This window comes from Trachurus trachurus, assembly GCF_905171665.1.
Source record: "Trachurus trachurus genome assembly, chromosome: 3".
Classification (NCBI taxonomy): domain Eukaryota; kingdom Metazoa; phylum Chordata; class Actinopteri; order Carangiformes; family Carangidae; genus Trachurus; species Trachurus trachurus.
The window spans coordinates 17,189,905-17,204,850 of NC_139893.1; the positions used below are offsets into that span (position 1 = coordinate 17,189,905).

Genomic DNA, 14,946 nt, shown 5'->3' on the forward strand with positions numbered 1-14,946 from the left:
TGGAAATAGTACGTAAAGAAAAATAAAAAGGTTTTCTCTTTAAGGAGGAAGATTATGTCTTATGGCTAACACAGTAGATACATCACACTATACTGAAAAAAAACACAAGTATAACATGATTATCAGTTACCTCTTGCTTAGAGCTTTGATCACATCTGGCCTTCTAAGCCTGATGGACGTATCAGAAGAGACACTAAGTGAACTTTTTGGTTCAGTGTGCATTTAGCTTCCTGGTGCTGTGCGTGAGGCCACCGCTTACATAAGGGATGACTCACTAATGACTGGGAATCACAAATGATTATCATGATGAAGTTAGCCTTTCACCCTGCAAACACACACTGGTTGCGAGCAACACTCCAGTCTCTAATAACTGTGAAGGAATCAGATTTGCCCCTGAGTGGTAGTGCTGTTAGGCATGCAAGTCTTTTTTTTCATACTCTGGCAACTACAATTAATTTTCACATGTTAGAAATTAATTACCTGTTTCAGCATAAAGTTAGAAGTCCTGTTGAGTGTTTACCTCATATGAAAGCGAACTGTTCTGAATCTGAGTGACAGTGGGATGTAAGTTTTAGGTATGACAGCGAACAGTCTGCTTGTTGGCCCATCTCTTTGGTCCAGACAAAAATATCTCCTCAGCTATTATAAGGATGGCATTAAATTTTGTACAGACATTCATGGTTCCCAGACAACGTATCCTACTGACTTTCATGATTATCTGATGTTAAATCTAGTGCCACCATGAGGTTTATATTTAGAAAGAAATGTTTCAGCAACTGTCGGATTGCTATTAAATTCTGTACACACATTCATGTCTCCCCGAGTCTCTCTAAATACGGTGACTTTTGTGATGAACTGATCTTCGGTCTAGCATAATGTGTCTAATACTCTAATTGATGAATAACTGCAAAGGTCATGACCTTTCCACCGTCAGCTTCATCTTTGCATGGTGTTCAATGCTGATTGAAAAGAATGAGACCTGATTAGACTCATTTAACTAGATATAGCTGTCATGATTATGATCTTGTTCTAAGATAGCCGCATTGTGCATTTATGCCCCACTTTGATGCTACTGGTTGATACAGGATAATGATATTACAAAGTTCATCAGTTGTGTGGCCCTTGTGAAGTTCTGATGTAGTTAGAAAAGATCAAGCTAACAATACAATGTTGCAAGAATTTACTCATACCAAATAAATTAATTGAAAATCATGCAGTAAATACCGGGTGCATGCCAATATGATGACAGTCTTCTCAGAAAGGGGTAAGTGTGATAACACTTGGTTTTCTTATCTTTCTAGACGTTCTGATAATGAGTGAATGGTGATGTCTGATGATGGCTGGTGATGGAATGAGAGGGACTCTCATTACTCAACCCACTTCACAGTAGAACTATGGTAATTTCTATTAAGAATGACACTTTGAATTTAAAAAGTTAATTTCATGCACTTTCACAGCTTCTCCAGACGTACAAGACGTAAATATGTTTTTTATTTTACAGCCAGTTGCATTCAAAGGTGCAGTTTCTAAAAATGCAATACAATGTGCAAAGTAGAATAGCAAGTAAACATGACAGGTTACAATAAAAAAGCACAGCACCATTAGCCACTGTATAACAGTGTCATGTGAAGTTACTTTTTCTTTGACACATGAGAAAACAGTTTTATTGAGAACATGTGTTGTGACCATGAGGCTTATTGCAGAATGTCTCTGTTATGTCTTTTCTTCCCCTTGAATTGACAAGGGTGACCACAAATACATTACATTCCTCTTCTTACACTGAAAATTACACATAAAGTCGACAACATATAATGCCACTTCAGTCCAAAATGTCATGTCATACCAAAGATTGGCATCCACAATCTGTGGCCAATGGTACATGGATTGACAGAATACTAACCGTGGAAAGACACTACCTGTTAATACACAATAGTTTTAACACTAATAGAGATTCACCACAACATGTGAGGGCATAAGTCCACAATAAGTGATCATGGCAAGGAATGGTGGCTGTTAAATTTAAATTAAGTCATTTTATTTATTAATCTCCTTCCCTGGTCTTTGAAGGGTTTTATACCTCTAAGTGTCATCAGCTGTGGATCTTACCTCCAGCTGGTCCTGGGCTTTCTGTGCATATCTGTGATCTCAAAGAGATTTAATCTCTTAGATCTATGAGATTTAATTTATGCAATTTTAACAACTTTGGGTGCATCAGTGACTTTTTGTTTAGTGGGAGTCTTTCTGCCTTCTTGCTCAGCCTTTCTGGGCAGTCTGGGGCTACCAGCAGCTTTACGGCCAGTCTGAGGGCTGGATGAACCAGCAGTCATCTTGCGCTGAAGTAAGGGACTCCTGGAGCCCTTGGGCTTCGCTGGTGTCAACAAAGAGTCCATGACTTTTAGAGACCTCAGGCCAAGCAGACCACAGAAGTAGTTACACTGGTGCTGGGAGACAAACTGCTCAAACACTTTGGGATTCCCCTCGACAGATAGGGCTTGATGCCTGCAGCAACACACACACAGCAAAACCAAAAGCGACAGTCGTAGTCACTAAAAATGTAAATTACCTGTAAAACGATGTTTCTGCGGTACCATTTACAAAAACAACACAATACAAATATACTGACCCGGTAGATTTGACTGAAATTCCAACATTGGTGATCTTCGTGTCAACACCTGCAAAATAAAACCATGTAATCACTTTATTTTTCTGCTGTCCAGGTAATATATTCAAATGTGACAGGCATGCAGTGTGATTTTCCACCACATTAAGTCTGAAACTGCACCACAACATACTTAAAATGTGATCAACATAAAATGGTGTGTAATGGACCTGAAACATGCCTCTCTAGAATATGTGGATAAGAGTTAAGATGATAAAAGTTAATGTTGCTCATCTCATAATTCTTCCTTGTATCACTTTAATACTTAAGGTTATGAAGTTTGCTTGAATATGCACTGATTTCTCTGATTTATCTGAGAACACAAATTGGGTAAATCTGAATTTTGACATAACATGGAATGAGCCATGAAGGTGGCCTCTTATTTCACAACATCCTATATCCCACAGCATCATGAAGTTATGGAAAAAGTAAATGTCACATTGTTCTGGTGAATTGAGATGTCAGCCTACCTTCTAGTCGCGTGAGAAGCAGGTTGCCATTGGTCCACTGAAATATCCAGTGCTGCAGGGCACAGCACTTCTGCTCAACTACAGTGCTAGTCCTCACATCTAATCTGCCTGTATGGTCCAGGACAGAGTATTTCTGATAGACTCCTGTCAGATCAGTCTCCACTGTGGCATAGGGGACAGTGTTTGCTGGTCGGTAGATCAAGTAAACTGGAAGCACCCTGTGTAACAAAGATCGATGACAGAGGCCGGGATGAATTTTGGGGAGCTTTAATGGTACATAATGTAAAGAATACCCGGGATGTAAACTGACTGTACTCACTCAAGAGAGGGGCCAAAGTTTTCAATCACTCTTGCTTCTGCGGAGAAGATTTTGCAGTATTCACGAGCCAAGTTCTGAATTTTACACTCCTGTAAGAAGAACATTGGGAAAACAGCCAGTAAAGATAAGCTGAATGTCAACCTACACAAGTAATTGTTAAATCTTCATATGATTAGCACCATGGTAATCTTATGTGGGTGGCAGAGTTGACACCTGACTGATTCAGATTGATACTGGAATTGTTGGTTTACTGGTAGATGGATTTACATCTAGGGCCTTAATAAATTAAATAATATAATAAATCTTTCATACCTGCTTGATAATGTCCAGATTTCTTTCCATGATGCAGCTTTCTCCTTTGCCACCATAGGCAATAAGGTTGCGTACTTTAATGATACAAGTATTACCAGACTCAAATACAGGCTCCAGACCATAGATGACTTTTGCCCTCCAGACCTTATGACAACAGCCATGGCCAATATGCGATTCTTGCATCATTATACGCCCAAATAATTTATTAGCCCAGATACCAGAGTCAGCCACCCCCTTGCTGAATATCAGGGGTGTCACTTCGATTTCTTCTCCAACTGTAAAACAAGAACATGCAAAAGATTGTAAGGATGCCAGCTTCTAGGCTACAGGAAAAAAAGAAAGATTAAATCACACAACATCACATCTTACCACCAAGATCCTCACGTAGTGACATTCCTGCTAAGACTGTTTGAGAGAGAACAGAAAGAGACATGCTATAGCCACGTAAAGCAACAACAACAACAACAACAACAATAACAGTAAAATTGGGTTATGTCAAATGAAAGGTAAACACATACTTTCTGTGCTAAGTAGTGTGTCTGTTGAGTCTGTCCCATATTCATTTGTGATTGAGCATCTGTAAACACCAGAGTCCCTGCTTGATGCTTGAACAATGGCAAGATTGACCTGAGTTTCATCCCCTGCACTGGAAGAGAAACAGATAACAAATCATCTTATACAATGTTAAAAAACTACTGAGAGTTGAATGTACAGCAACTTAGAAAACATCTAAATACACAAATGTGCTGTAAATTCAGCTTTAACACACATTCAAATACACGAACGCACTGCACATGCAAAAAGAAAACAAAAGCTGGAGCTGTAAGCACATCTTGGCGTACTTCCGCCTTTTTTGTATCGTACAACTTCCGTATTTTGATAAAGCTGGACAGGCCCCGCCCCCCACGGCTGCGGCTGGCAGGTAACAAGGTGATTAGCATGAGTATGAATATGAAATTAGCAGGAGAAACACTGGAGAAACACGGCCACGTGTTAGAGTCTCAGTCTGTCAAACGTTTTTGAGGAGTCTATTGTGCAATGAGAAGACGCATCAGAAAGGCAAGTTTATTCTTTAGTTTCTTAGGTCGTAACTTTCAGGTTTAGTGGCTGTGCTAATGCTAACTCCCACTGTTGTGACCTAGTAGCTAACATGGGCTGACTGGTAGGCTAATGTGTTGTGGTTGTGTGCTATCAAGGTGCTTTGGTTTTTCCTGCCCCGGAAATTAGGCTAATTGTGTATATTAATTTAATTATTGTATTATTTACTTATTGCTGTGTAAATGCTACCTGTAGGGAAAACATAGCCTAGCCTACCCTATGCGGAATCATGTGTCCCACATATGCATCATGAAAATTTGTATTCAATTTGTATGTTAGGCCTACTGTTAAAGCAATATCATCATGCATACTGATTAGGCTAGAAAACATAAAAATTGTGCAGAGAAAATTATATGGGAAACGCCTGAAAGTGTTTTACTTCTAGGCTATAGCTCATTATTTATAGGCCTTTATAATAATTCGGTGAGTAGTGAACCAGTGAGTGATTTCAGGGAGAACCTGTCATGGCTCACTGCAGAGTGCAATATGGTCAATTTCACCCATTACATGTTTTGTATTATAAACTTCATATTGACCCGTTAACTGGTTTAGAAATTAGATTTTCATTATTTATTGAGTTATCTAGGTGTCATTTCTAAACATGTGTTTATTTTAAGACTAACTACCGTAGACTTGCGGTAAAAAAAAAAAAAAAAAAAAAACCCAAACAAAACACGTTAGTTTCCACATAATTTGACATTAATAACAATAATTTTTCCCATTCAAGCTCTGTATTAAAAACACCCAAAGAAGTAGCCTAATATATTCTCAGAATCTTACCAAATACTTAATTTATTGTGAAACTCTTGGTGTGCTTTGGAGTACTCACTTTCTTTTAATCTGAGCAATCTCCTCTTCATTTTTGTACCATTTGATTGTAGAGTCACTGAGAACATTGAAGAACTGGCACCACAGTTTGAAGTGTCCTGAGGTGTCTGCAAAGGTTTCACCCCTGATCTTGCGAATAACTTGAGGAGCTGGAGGAAGAGACACCCAGCACACACAACATGGTAAAGAGAAATTGTTATATTTTAGGTAGCAAGCTCCAATGTATACTAGGAACAGTAAATTAAGCTATTTGAAATTTAAGATTCCATGCAATGAATAAAAGTAGCTCATCTCTCTTTTATATTTTCCATACAGTGTTGGCCACATTTGGGACTAAATTATTGTGATTGCTGCACAATCTGGGTAATTGAACCTACGATTTAAAATGTTTGCACATTTTGGTTCCCTTCCCTAGTGTGGTGTAGCTACTTACTGTTAATCAGCAGTGTATACAACTGGCCACCATACATTTTGAGCCAAATAGAGTAGAGCTTTAAGAATGAATCATCCAGGTCAATTATTTAGAAAATGACATAAGGACTAGGCTGTATATACATTTGAAACAAGTATAAAGATTATGCTGTATTGATAAAACTGGCATTTCTGTACTTAATACACCATCCATTTGATGTACAATTTATCTGTGCAGTGTTGCGGTGGTAGTGGTGGGTCAGGGGAAGGGCTGACATATAGAAACAAACAACCTCACATTCTCACGTTCACACACCTAATGGCCCTCATTTATCAAACGTGCATACACCAAAAAAATGGGTGCTTGCCAAATCTGACGCAAAGATCGGCATTTATCAATCTGAATGTGAGCATAGCATACGTAAAAAATCTCAAGTGCGACATGTCAGATGCTCATCAGTCAGCTGTTTAAATGGAAACTTTGATTTTTCAATGACAGACCTATTACTGTTAGAGCAATAGCACCCTACAGCAGATAAATGGCTGCTGAGCTGCTTGATACCCGATACCTGTGTTGGTGCAGGAGCTCTCCACAGTGGAGTTTTTGGCCACTGGGACCTTTTGGAAAATGGGGATAGGGCCGGTGTTTCACAGCCCTCCATCAGCCGCGCATGAGTCTAAAGCCTCCATCCACCAGTGATTATGCATTCATCATTCGCAAAAACTATCATTCTGTTGATGCAGTTACAAGTAATTTGTGATGCTGCCCTCTCCCTGTTGAACATAGTAATGGCATTAAGTTTGTCTTCTTGGCCATCTTCTTTATTAGGGTTTGCCATTTAAATTATGATTTTTTTTCAGCTGCCATATTTATCAATGCCACGCCAATTTAATACCGAAATCAGAAATCGACAATCAGTAGACAATGGTTTTTACACCAGGCTCTACACCAGATCTTACACAAGTTTGATACAGTAAATGATGTCCACTGGCTCTTAAGTGTCACCAATTAACCTGTGAATCATGTCTGTCAAACAACTCTTATAACATGCATTGCTGTTTTGTGATTTACTGTGAATTTTCCTTATACTAAAAAATTGGGCGCACATAAAAATAATTTCTGATAAAACACAAAGTCTTCCAGCAACAATCACACTGAAAAGTATTATTCAGACACAAAGTCGGTTTTGTACCTTTGAAGGGGTCATGCTTGTCCTTCTCTGTAGGTTTCACTTCAGTTTTCAAGGTGTTGACCTCAGTCGGCTGCTGGTTTGGCGATTGAGTCTCAGATGCTGTCTTTCTCCTGCTCAAGAGTGGAGAGCGCCTTTCCACAAGAGAGGTTTGCTCACCAGCTGGCTGAAGTAGCTGTGACCGTCGAGACAGACTTGGAGACACAGAGGGTGTCCCGGGACTTGTGGAAAGCTCCTTTTTCTGAGCTAGGTTATCAATGGGTGAGGTTGCCTCTGTGGTCTCCTTGGTTTTGGCCTTGGGTGTTTGAATTTTGCGACGGGCTCCAGAAGCCAGCTCTTGTGGAGTTGCAGAAGGTATAGGCGAAACACAATTTCTTTTCTTTAACAATGGACTAGTCTCAAGAGTTGTATTAGTTAAGGAGTCAGTTCTTGAAAATTCCTCAACCATAGAGCTGTCCTGCTGAAGAAGTTGACAGTTACTGTCCTGTGTGTCTGTGCCAAATACACTTGGAGTGGGACATTTTTGCAAAGAACTGGTGTTTGTGTTATGTTCTCCCATTTGGTGTTGTTCTAGCTGTGTTATGGACTTTTTTTCAGTGATTCCCCTTTCAGATTTGCTATTGAGTTTAATCTCTGGCATTAATTGTTGTATCAAGTCCACACCTTTGCCTAGAACAGGTTCATCTAGGGCATGCTCCTGACTACTGACCTGGATAGGAGTCCCAGATCCTGGACTAACAGTTCCAGATAGGTTTGAAATTGATGGAGGTCTCTTGGTTACTTCCTCTTTTGAAGTTGAAAGAAGGAATATGTCTGAAGGGACATTTTCACTCTCAGTTGGTGAGACGACTGGGCAGTAAGGAGGAACCAGACTGGATATTCCAGTTTCTTGATCAATGTCCATAGCACCCTTATTATATTCTTTGGCACTACCATAAGGTCCTGGGGTCTCTACGAGAGGTTTTTGTAAAGCCGTAGCTGGTGGTGAAATTGCACTTTCAGTTTGCTTAGTTTGACTTGGTTGATGACCCACCTTCTTAGGTGTTACCTTTATATTTTTAGCAGCAATATTGTCAACAATTGCTTCTGTTTTCTTTCCAGGTTTTGGCGTTTTGACTTCCAGTTTACATTTTCTGTTATCATCTCTTAGTTCCTGACTTGTCTTTGTAGCAATTTTTGGTTCTTGTAAAAAGTCAGAGTGGACTGGTATGGTGGGCACTGAATTTGATGTGGTCAAGACATCAAGAGCCCTTACTTGTGATCTCATAATTTCAGCGATAGATATGACTTTTGATACAGGTTTTGGAATTTCAGTGAATTCCATAATTTGCTCTGATGTATTCATGTTTTCTGATTTATTAATTAAATGTGGCATGGCAGCCTCAAATTTATTTGACTTTAAATTCTGTAACTCTGACCTCCTTTCAACTTTTGACATTGTTGTATTCTTCTCTTTACAAGATGCTTCTACAGTGATTATATCAGCGTCTTTATCCACTACATCCTTGGTATTTTCTATTTTAGTATGCTCTACCATACGTAAAGCAATAGTTTCAGTCTCCATCTCAACTACCTTCTCGTTTTGGGCCTCCACTAATAACTCAGCTACCTTGTTACCCTCTACCTCCTCATCAACTTGTATTTCTGTCCCTTCAACAGTTTTTATAGCTGTATCAACTTGGCTTTGTGGGGTGGTGGGCGAAACGTTACACCCTGGGGAGTTCTCAGCACCACCAGGGCTTTCGACGGGTGACTTCTGTAGGTCTGTAAAAAGGACCACTGGGCTTTGATTTGATCCCCTGGAATGATCCCGTGTGCCCTGTGTCATTTTGTCAATGGCTGCTTGAACACCAAAGTGTAAAGATGGAGTCTGGATGTCATCTGTTATGGTCTCGCTTTCTGATGGACTCTTTTGTGGTTGGTGTGCGTACGTCGTACACGGGTCGCGTGGAAGATCAGGGTTGACAGGTGCATCATTCCTGTTCATCTTTGTCTGGGCCTGTTTAACCTTGGGACATAAAACAAGCAGAGGTTTCCGTGCTGTAAATTCTGAGTCCCTTATCCCTGGCTATGCAGGACATGGATTAAACACATGTAATTTTAAAAACAGCAACCATGTAACCAGCAACAAACAGAGTAAGGAATGGAAAGACCTTAGAGCAAAAGGAAATTTATAAACTGTTATGTTATTGATGGTAACAAGTGGCCTTTCCATAATCTGCTCTGTTGGTAATGTTGGACTAAATTCATGTTCAAATTCATGGCTGTGAAAAATCCATATTAAATATCCATATTAGTATATTATTAATTTAGCATGCTTGTTGGTAGAATTACGAATGCTTGTAAATAAATCTGAGTAAATTTAAATTAATTTAAAATCACACACATTAACCACAACTTGTATGAGACTTCAACTAAGACTTGATTGTGCCTCAAAATGCAACCACATTACAGACTTAAAAATGCGTAGCTTTTAAATATGGTGTACACCATGGAACACAAAATGCATATGCAAAATGTGTATTTTCTTAGTTCCCTCTGAGTCCTTCTTAGTCTGATATAGTGAGACCTGTCCAGGAGGAAGGTTGCTATTTTTTACATTTAAGTGTTGCCAGAAAGGAATGTGAATTATTTTAAGAGGTGCTTCAGCCATGCAATGCTTTGTCTCAGGTCTCTGCTGTCAGTATCCAGCCATGCAGCTGAGGTCATGAGGATTGCATAAGGTGCATGCAATAAAGAAACAATCCCATAACAGCAAAATGTTCACATGGTGGATGAGGATGTTGGCATATATGAAAACCTTGTTGCGTACAAGTCTCCTATTTCTGGAACTCACTTAATTGACATCATCAGTCAGGTCTCTTTCCATCCAAACTATCCATTTTACTGTTAGTTTGCTTAACGTTTTTCTTATGATATTTATACTTAATTACTGTCTAGAGGAAACAACTTGTGAAATGGTAAAATGGAAGATCAGTATAATTTATCATCTGTCCATTGAATATATCATAAGGTTACAGCCATCAGCCATTTGGCAAAGAATGGAAAACTAAGTAATGTGTCTTATAACAGAGTCAGGTTATACTTGTTCCTGTGTTTCCAGTTTTCCTGCTAAGCTAAACACCTGCTGTTAGGTCCATGTTTTACAGAGTGCCAATGCCAAATATTAAGTATAATCCCAAATTCTGTCTTAAGAAATGCTGCACCAGCTTTCTCTCAGACCTATGAACTTACAATATCAAACTTGTTGCATCAGTATACCTTTTACAACTGTCAACAAGTGCGTCATTTCATTCTTGTCACACAGGGGAAGCATACTTATAAATAGCTATAAATAGCGTCAGGATGCTTGTGTTACTGATGAGGCCTGTGTTGGCAGCACAAAGCACTCATGAGCTCATGCGAAAAGGCTCACTCACCTCACTCAGCGGGGCTGGCAGAGGCTCAGACACATTTTCTTGGCAGGGGCTTGTTTCCTTGTCAGACAGCTGATCTCCAGCATGTTCACATGGATGCTGAGGCAAAGCAGTTCTGATTTCACACGGTGCGTCCACTGACTGGAGGTCTCTTTGTGCTAAAGATCCACCTGTGGAAGTGTCTGACCTCTCATCAGTATCCATGGCTGTAGCTTCCTCTGTTTTAATGGTGTTCTCATTTAATATACTTAGGGGTATTGACGAAACACTGGACTGTGTTGAGGTAATGTTGAGGCTGAGGTAAGGACTTTGTCTCTGCATTTGCAAACTTTCTCCTGCGCCTTCGTGTTCAACCTCCCTCCCACACTTTGTAGCTTGTTTACCTCCATTTCCAGACACATTATCACCTGTGGATATAAGAGCAGCAGGAGATACCGGGACGACACCCCGTGAAGACACAACACATTCATTTTTATCCTTTGAAGACCTTTCAACAAGCATTGCTTTCTCTGTTGCTGATTTCTGACATTGTTCTGTCAAGTTTCTGCTGTCTGAATCCACATGTGTTGAACTTTCCAGCTTCTCCACTTCCATAACCTCTTCCAAATTCACCTTAGACATTGCTGGATCTCTTGCCCTCCTCTCCTCTGACACCTTTCCTCCCAGAGTATCTGCTTTTGCAACTTTTGCACTGTTTGAAATTTTAATCTTCTTCTTAACGAACGGAGTTTTGGGTTGGTGTGCAGTGAAAATCTTCTGGGCACTGTCATATATGTATGTGCCGCTGTTGTTTCCATTTTCATTCACAACTTGTCCATTAGTGATTGGCTTTTCCCCCACTTCCTCCACCGTGGCCTCCTGCAACCGGTCCTCAGGGTTTACAGCCACAGCCTGATGGCTCTCCTCATTGCTCTCATCCTCCGTGGAGCTTGGCGTGCTGAGGAAGGCTTCCATCGTGGAGCGACGTTTCCTCAGTGTGCGGTCTGGACTGATGGTTCGGAGTGGCTCCTGGTTTTCTTTACCTTCTGCTTCCCTGCGCTTGAGCTCAGCCTTTTGTTTGATCTTTGCAAAGTAGCGCTGGTGGATCTTGAATTCATTCATTTCTCCAACCTCCAGAACACCCGAGCAGGACACAATACCTTTACTGTTGATGGCCGACGCCTGGTATATAGCTGCATCTTCCACTGTGCAACTGCAAAGAAAAGCCCAATGAAATTAACCTAATTTAAATGACATCCAGCAAACTAATTATTGACGCCTTAGAATTAAACACTGCATACAAGGAGTCCTTGCTTGGGAGATAAGCTCTTTATTAATATGTTTACTTAATCTGAGCAAGACTATCACACTCTTTGGATTAGTTCTTATTGGAGAGATTCAAATAATACTCCATGATTTTGTCAACCTCCAACAAAATGCTCTTTGTTGTATTGATTTATAATTTTAGTTTATACAGAATAATACAGTGTTGATATCTGCGCAGAATACATATACATACTTGTAAATGTGCAGGGAATGACTTTGTCCATTGCGGAATATTTCATATTTCGGCAACCCACAGTATCTATCTAACTGCATATCATCTTTATACCAATTCACTTGAGGGGCGGGGTATCCTGGAAAAGAAAAAAACAAAGAACATTACTCACAAATTAATTACAAATACTTTTTTCTGTTTCATCATGTGCCTCAAACCTGTGTAATCTTGAGTCAGAGAGAAGATTGGGTGCATTATCTACCGTGTTGGCTATGAACAATTTTCAGCTGCTCAAGGTCCGTGAAACCAGGTATATAATACAGTGTTTCCACTACACACATATATATTCACTATATTGAATTTTATTAGGACATTCATATTACATTGTGCTATATAGTATGTGTTATATTTTTAGAAATGACAGTACAGCTAATGTGCTCCACAGGGTAAGGCAGGTTACTTGACTTGGCTGCAGTGACAGAGGTGTTTACCTGTAACCAGACATGAAAACTTGACATTGCAGTTCTCTGACACAGCTTTTGACTTGAGGGTTGTTTGAAAGGAGGGCTGAGTCTCCTCAGTTAGCTGTGCCATCACACTGCAGAGTGTGCTCCTGTACAAGAAAAATTAGACACAATCATGAGTTCTTTATAATTTAAGTCAAATTTGGGGGGAGAATCACATTTGAATCGGTGTCTTTAGTCTGTATATTATGCTTATATTATTTTTTGTGTGTGTTTTTCACACCGACCATAGAAAAAAAAAATTAGTTGAGCATGAGTAGCTGTTTGGTACTTCCTGTGAGAGGTCTCATCAGTTCATATGAAAGTAATTGCAGAAATGAAACACATCATTATAAATATAATGGTTCAAGATTTTATCTTAATATCTTAATATGGACTGATGTAGGCTTGCATGCATAATACAAGAGCATTATTGTGGTGCTTGTATTACGTGCAGTTGATCCATGTCTGGTGTTGACATCCATTTCAGTGTTTGGTCAGTGAAGGATACTGTTACACTTCACTGCATGTTACTCATGATTAAGCAAACAAAACAAGATGCTAATGCTAAAGACAGTCACACTTCTAATATGCATGTTATACTATAGGCACTGTAGTGGCTATTTGCTCCTACAGGCACTTCATACTGCTGCTGTTCATGTTCATGGAATTCAGAGCACTGACGGACAGCATGGACAACAAAAATATTATCAGTAGTTTTCATTTCATTTTTCAGTCTTTTTTTGTAGGTTATTTCCTTAAAAACCGGCACTTAGCCTACAGGACGTGTTCCTGTTCATATTGCAACAGTATGATAGTTAAATATGTTGAAAAAAATAAAGCGTGTGAATAATTGTCCTCATAAATACAAACAAGGATGGTAACAAATTAAAGATTTAGTTTTATTTCACTTTCTACTATGTTCAGATAGTTGCCCTGTAGTCTTGTCCGTCTCTCTATTCTTATCAGTTGATGTCTGATGAAAGAGGCAGACGTGACGGTCAACAAGCCTTATTCCATGAACAAGATTTTCCATGTAGACGCTGTTGTTGGTGTATTGCTTGATGTGAAATGGGGCCCATGGTGCATTACTGAGATGCTGCTCTTAATCAGCAGTTTTATTTAAACTCTAGTGACCATGGCAACAAACAAAGAAATAGTGTGCCACTCTCTTTCATCGCAGGTTAGGAAAATATTGAGGTGCTGGTATATTACAGGGCACGCACTGTACGACATCGTCCCCCACAGAGGTGTTTAGCAGGCAGTTAGTCAGTTTGACTAGTTAGTGGAGAATCAGTAGCCTACCTGTTTTCTGGCCTCACATTAGAGAGGTAGCTGCGGCCACCAGGCCGGCTACTCCCACCGTTTACATCCCCGTTGGTGGACCTTCCATTCCAAGATGTGGAGCGTGTTGTTGTCCTCCGTGAGCCCATTTTCCACCAGATTATTTAGATATCGGTATTCAAGAAAAAAAAAAGTTTGTGTTGTCAAAGGAAATTCTTTTCCTTTGCTGAGAGATTGATATGAGCTAAAAGAGAAATGAAAACACACCAGCACTGAGAACCTGATAACAGACGGAAAAGTTGTATTATATCAACATTGTCTTATATTAACATAGGAAAAAACTGAACTATATATGAAGATGTATTGCAAACATCAACAAGAGATGCTTTTTAAAAAATAGAGTCCTTTTACCTGCTGCCTTATTCATTAGTTACATAAACAACATTCAGTCTCTTTTATACAGTTAACTCACCATTCACAGGTTCCTCTCCTTCCTCGGACAGATACCCCACAGCACTGACTTAAGGCACTGCAATTTCCAATCAAACATGAGCATGCGTAGGCTGCTGGACTATTTATAGTTGGCCTGCAAATAGGCACAAGAGCCCATCACACTTTCCAAAACTTGTCTTCGGACCATTATAAAGAAAGTGCAGTAAAAACCGAAAATGTGTGTCTGAAAAAGGTATGTGAGGGAACAAGAAATAAATCCTTTTGAAGAATAAAGTTACACAATTCCATGACAAATACAAAGTCATCCCAGATTTGGTGGTTCCCTGAATAAGAAGAGAGGACTAAAAAAAACAGGGTGAAGTTTTTTTTCTATTCTGTTGCCACTGGATGGCATAAGCTCAGAAAAAGGGACGGACCACTTGTGCTTAGGCATTGGCTGCTCATCTACACAAACGTTTTAGCTCTGTGCGCAGACCATAATAAAGACTCATATGAGCCTGTCAGTCAGGAGGATGATGCCTTCACT

General features: G+C 39.7%; 1 protein-coding gene across 1 annotated transcript; it reads right to left on the reverse strand.

The window, feature by feature from the left end:
* Positions 1-1,601: 1,601 nt before the first annotated feature.
* On the reverse strand, positions 1,602-14,481 carry LOC311007245 (alpha-protein kinase 3-like). Its single transcript, XM_084000356.1, has 14 exons — positions 14,440-14,481; positions 13,989-14,211; positions 12,672-12,793; positions 12,202-12,319; positions 10,707-11,895; positions 7,291-9,295; positions 5,688-5,835; positions 4,279-4,406; positions 4,130-4,165; positions 3,761-4,035; positions 3,449-3,537; positions 3,130-3,347; positions 2,624-2,672; positions 1,602-2,499 (listed from the first exon to the last, which is right to left on the reverse strand). The coding sequence occupies exons 2-14, from the start codon at positions 14,114-14,116 to the stop codon at positions 2,184-2,186; spliced, it is 4,821 nt and encodes a 1,606-aa protein (XP_083856482.1). The 5' UTR covers positions 14,117-14,211; positions 14,440-14,481; the 3' UTR covers positions 1,602-2,183.
* Positions 14,482-14,946: the final 465 nt, after the last annotated feature.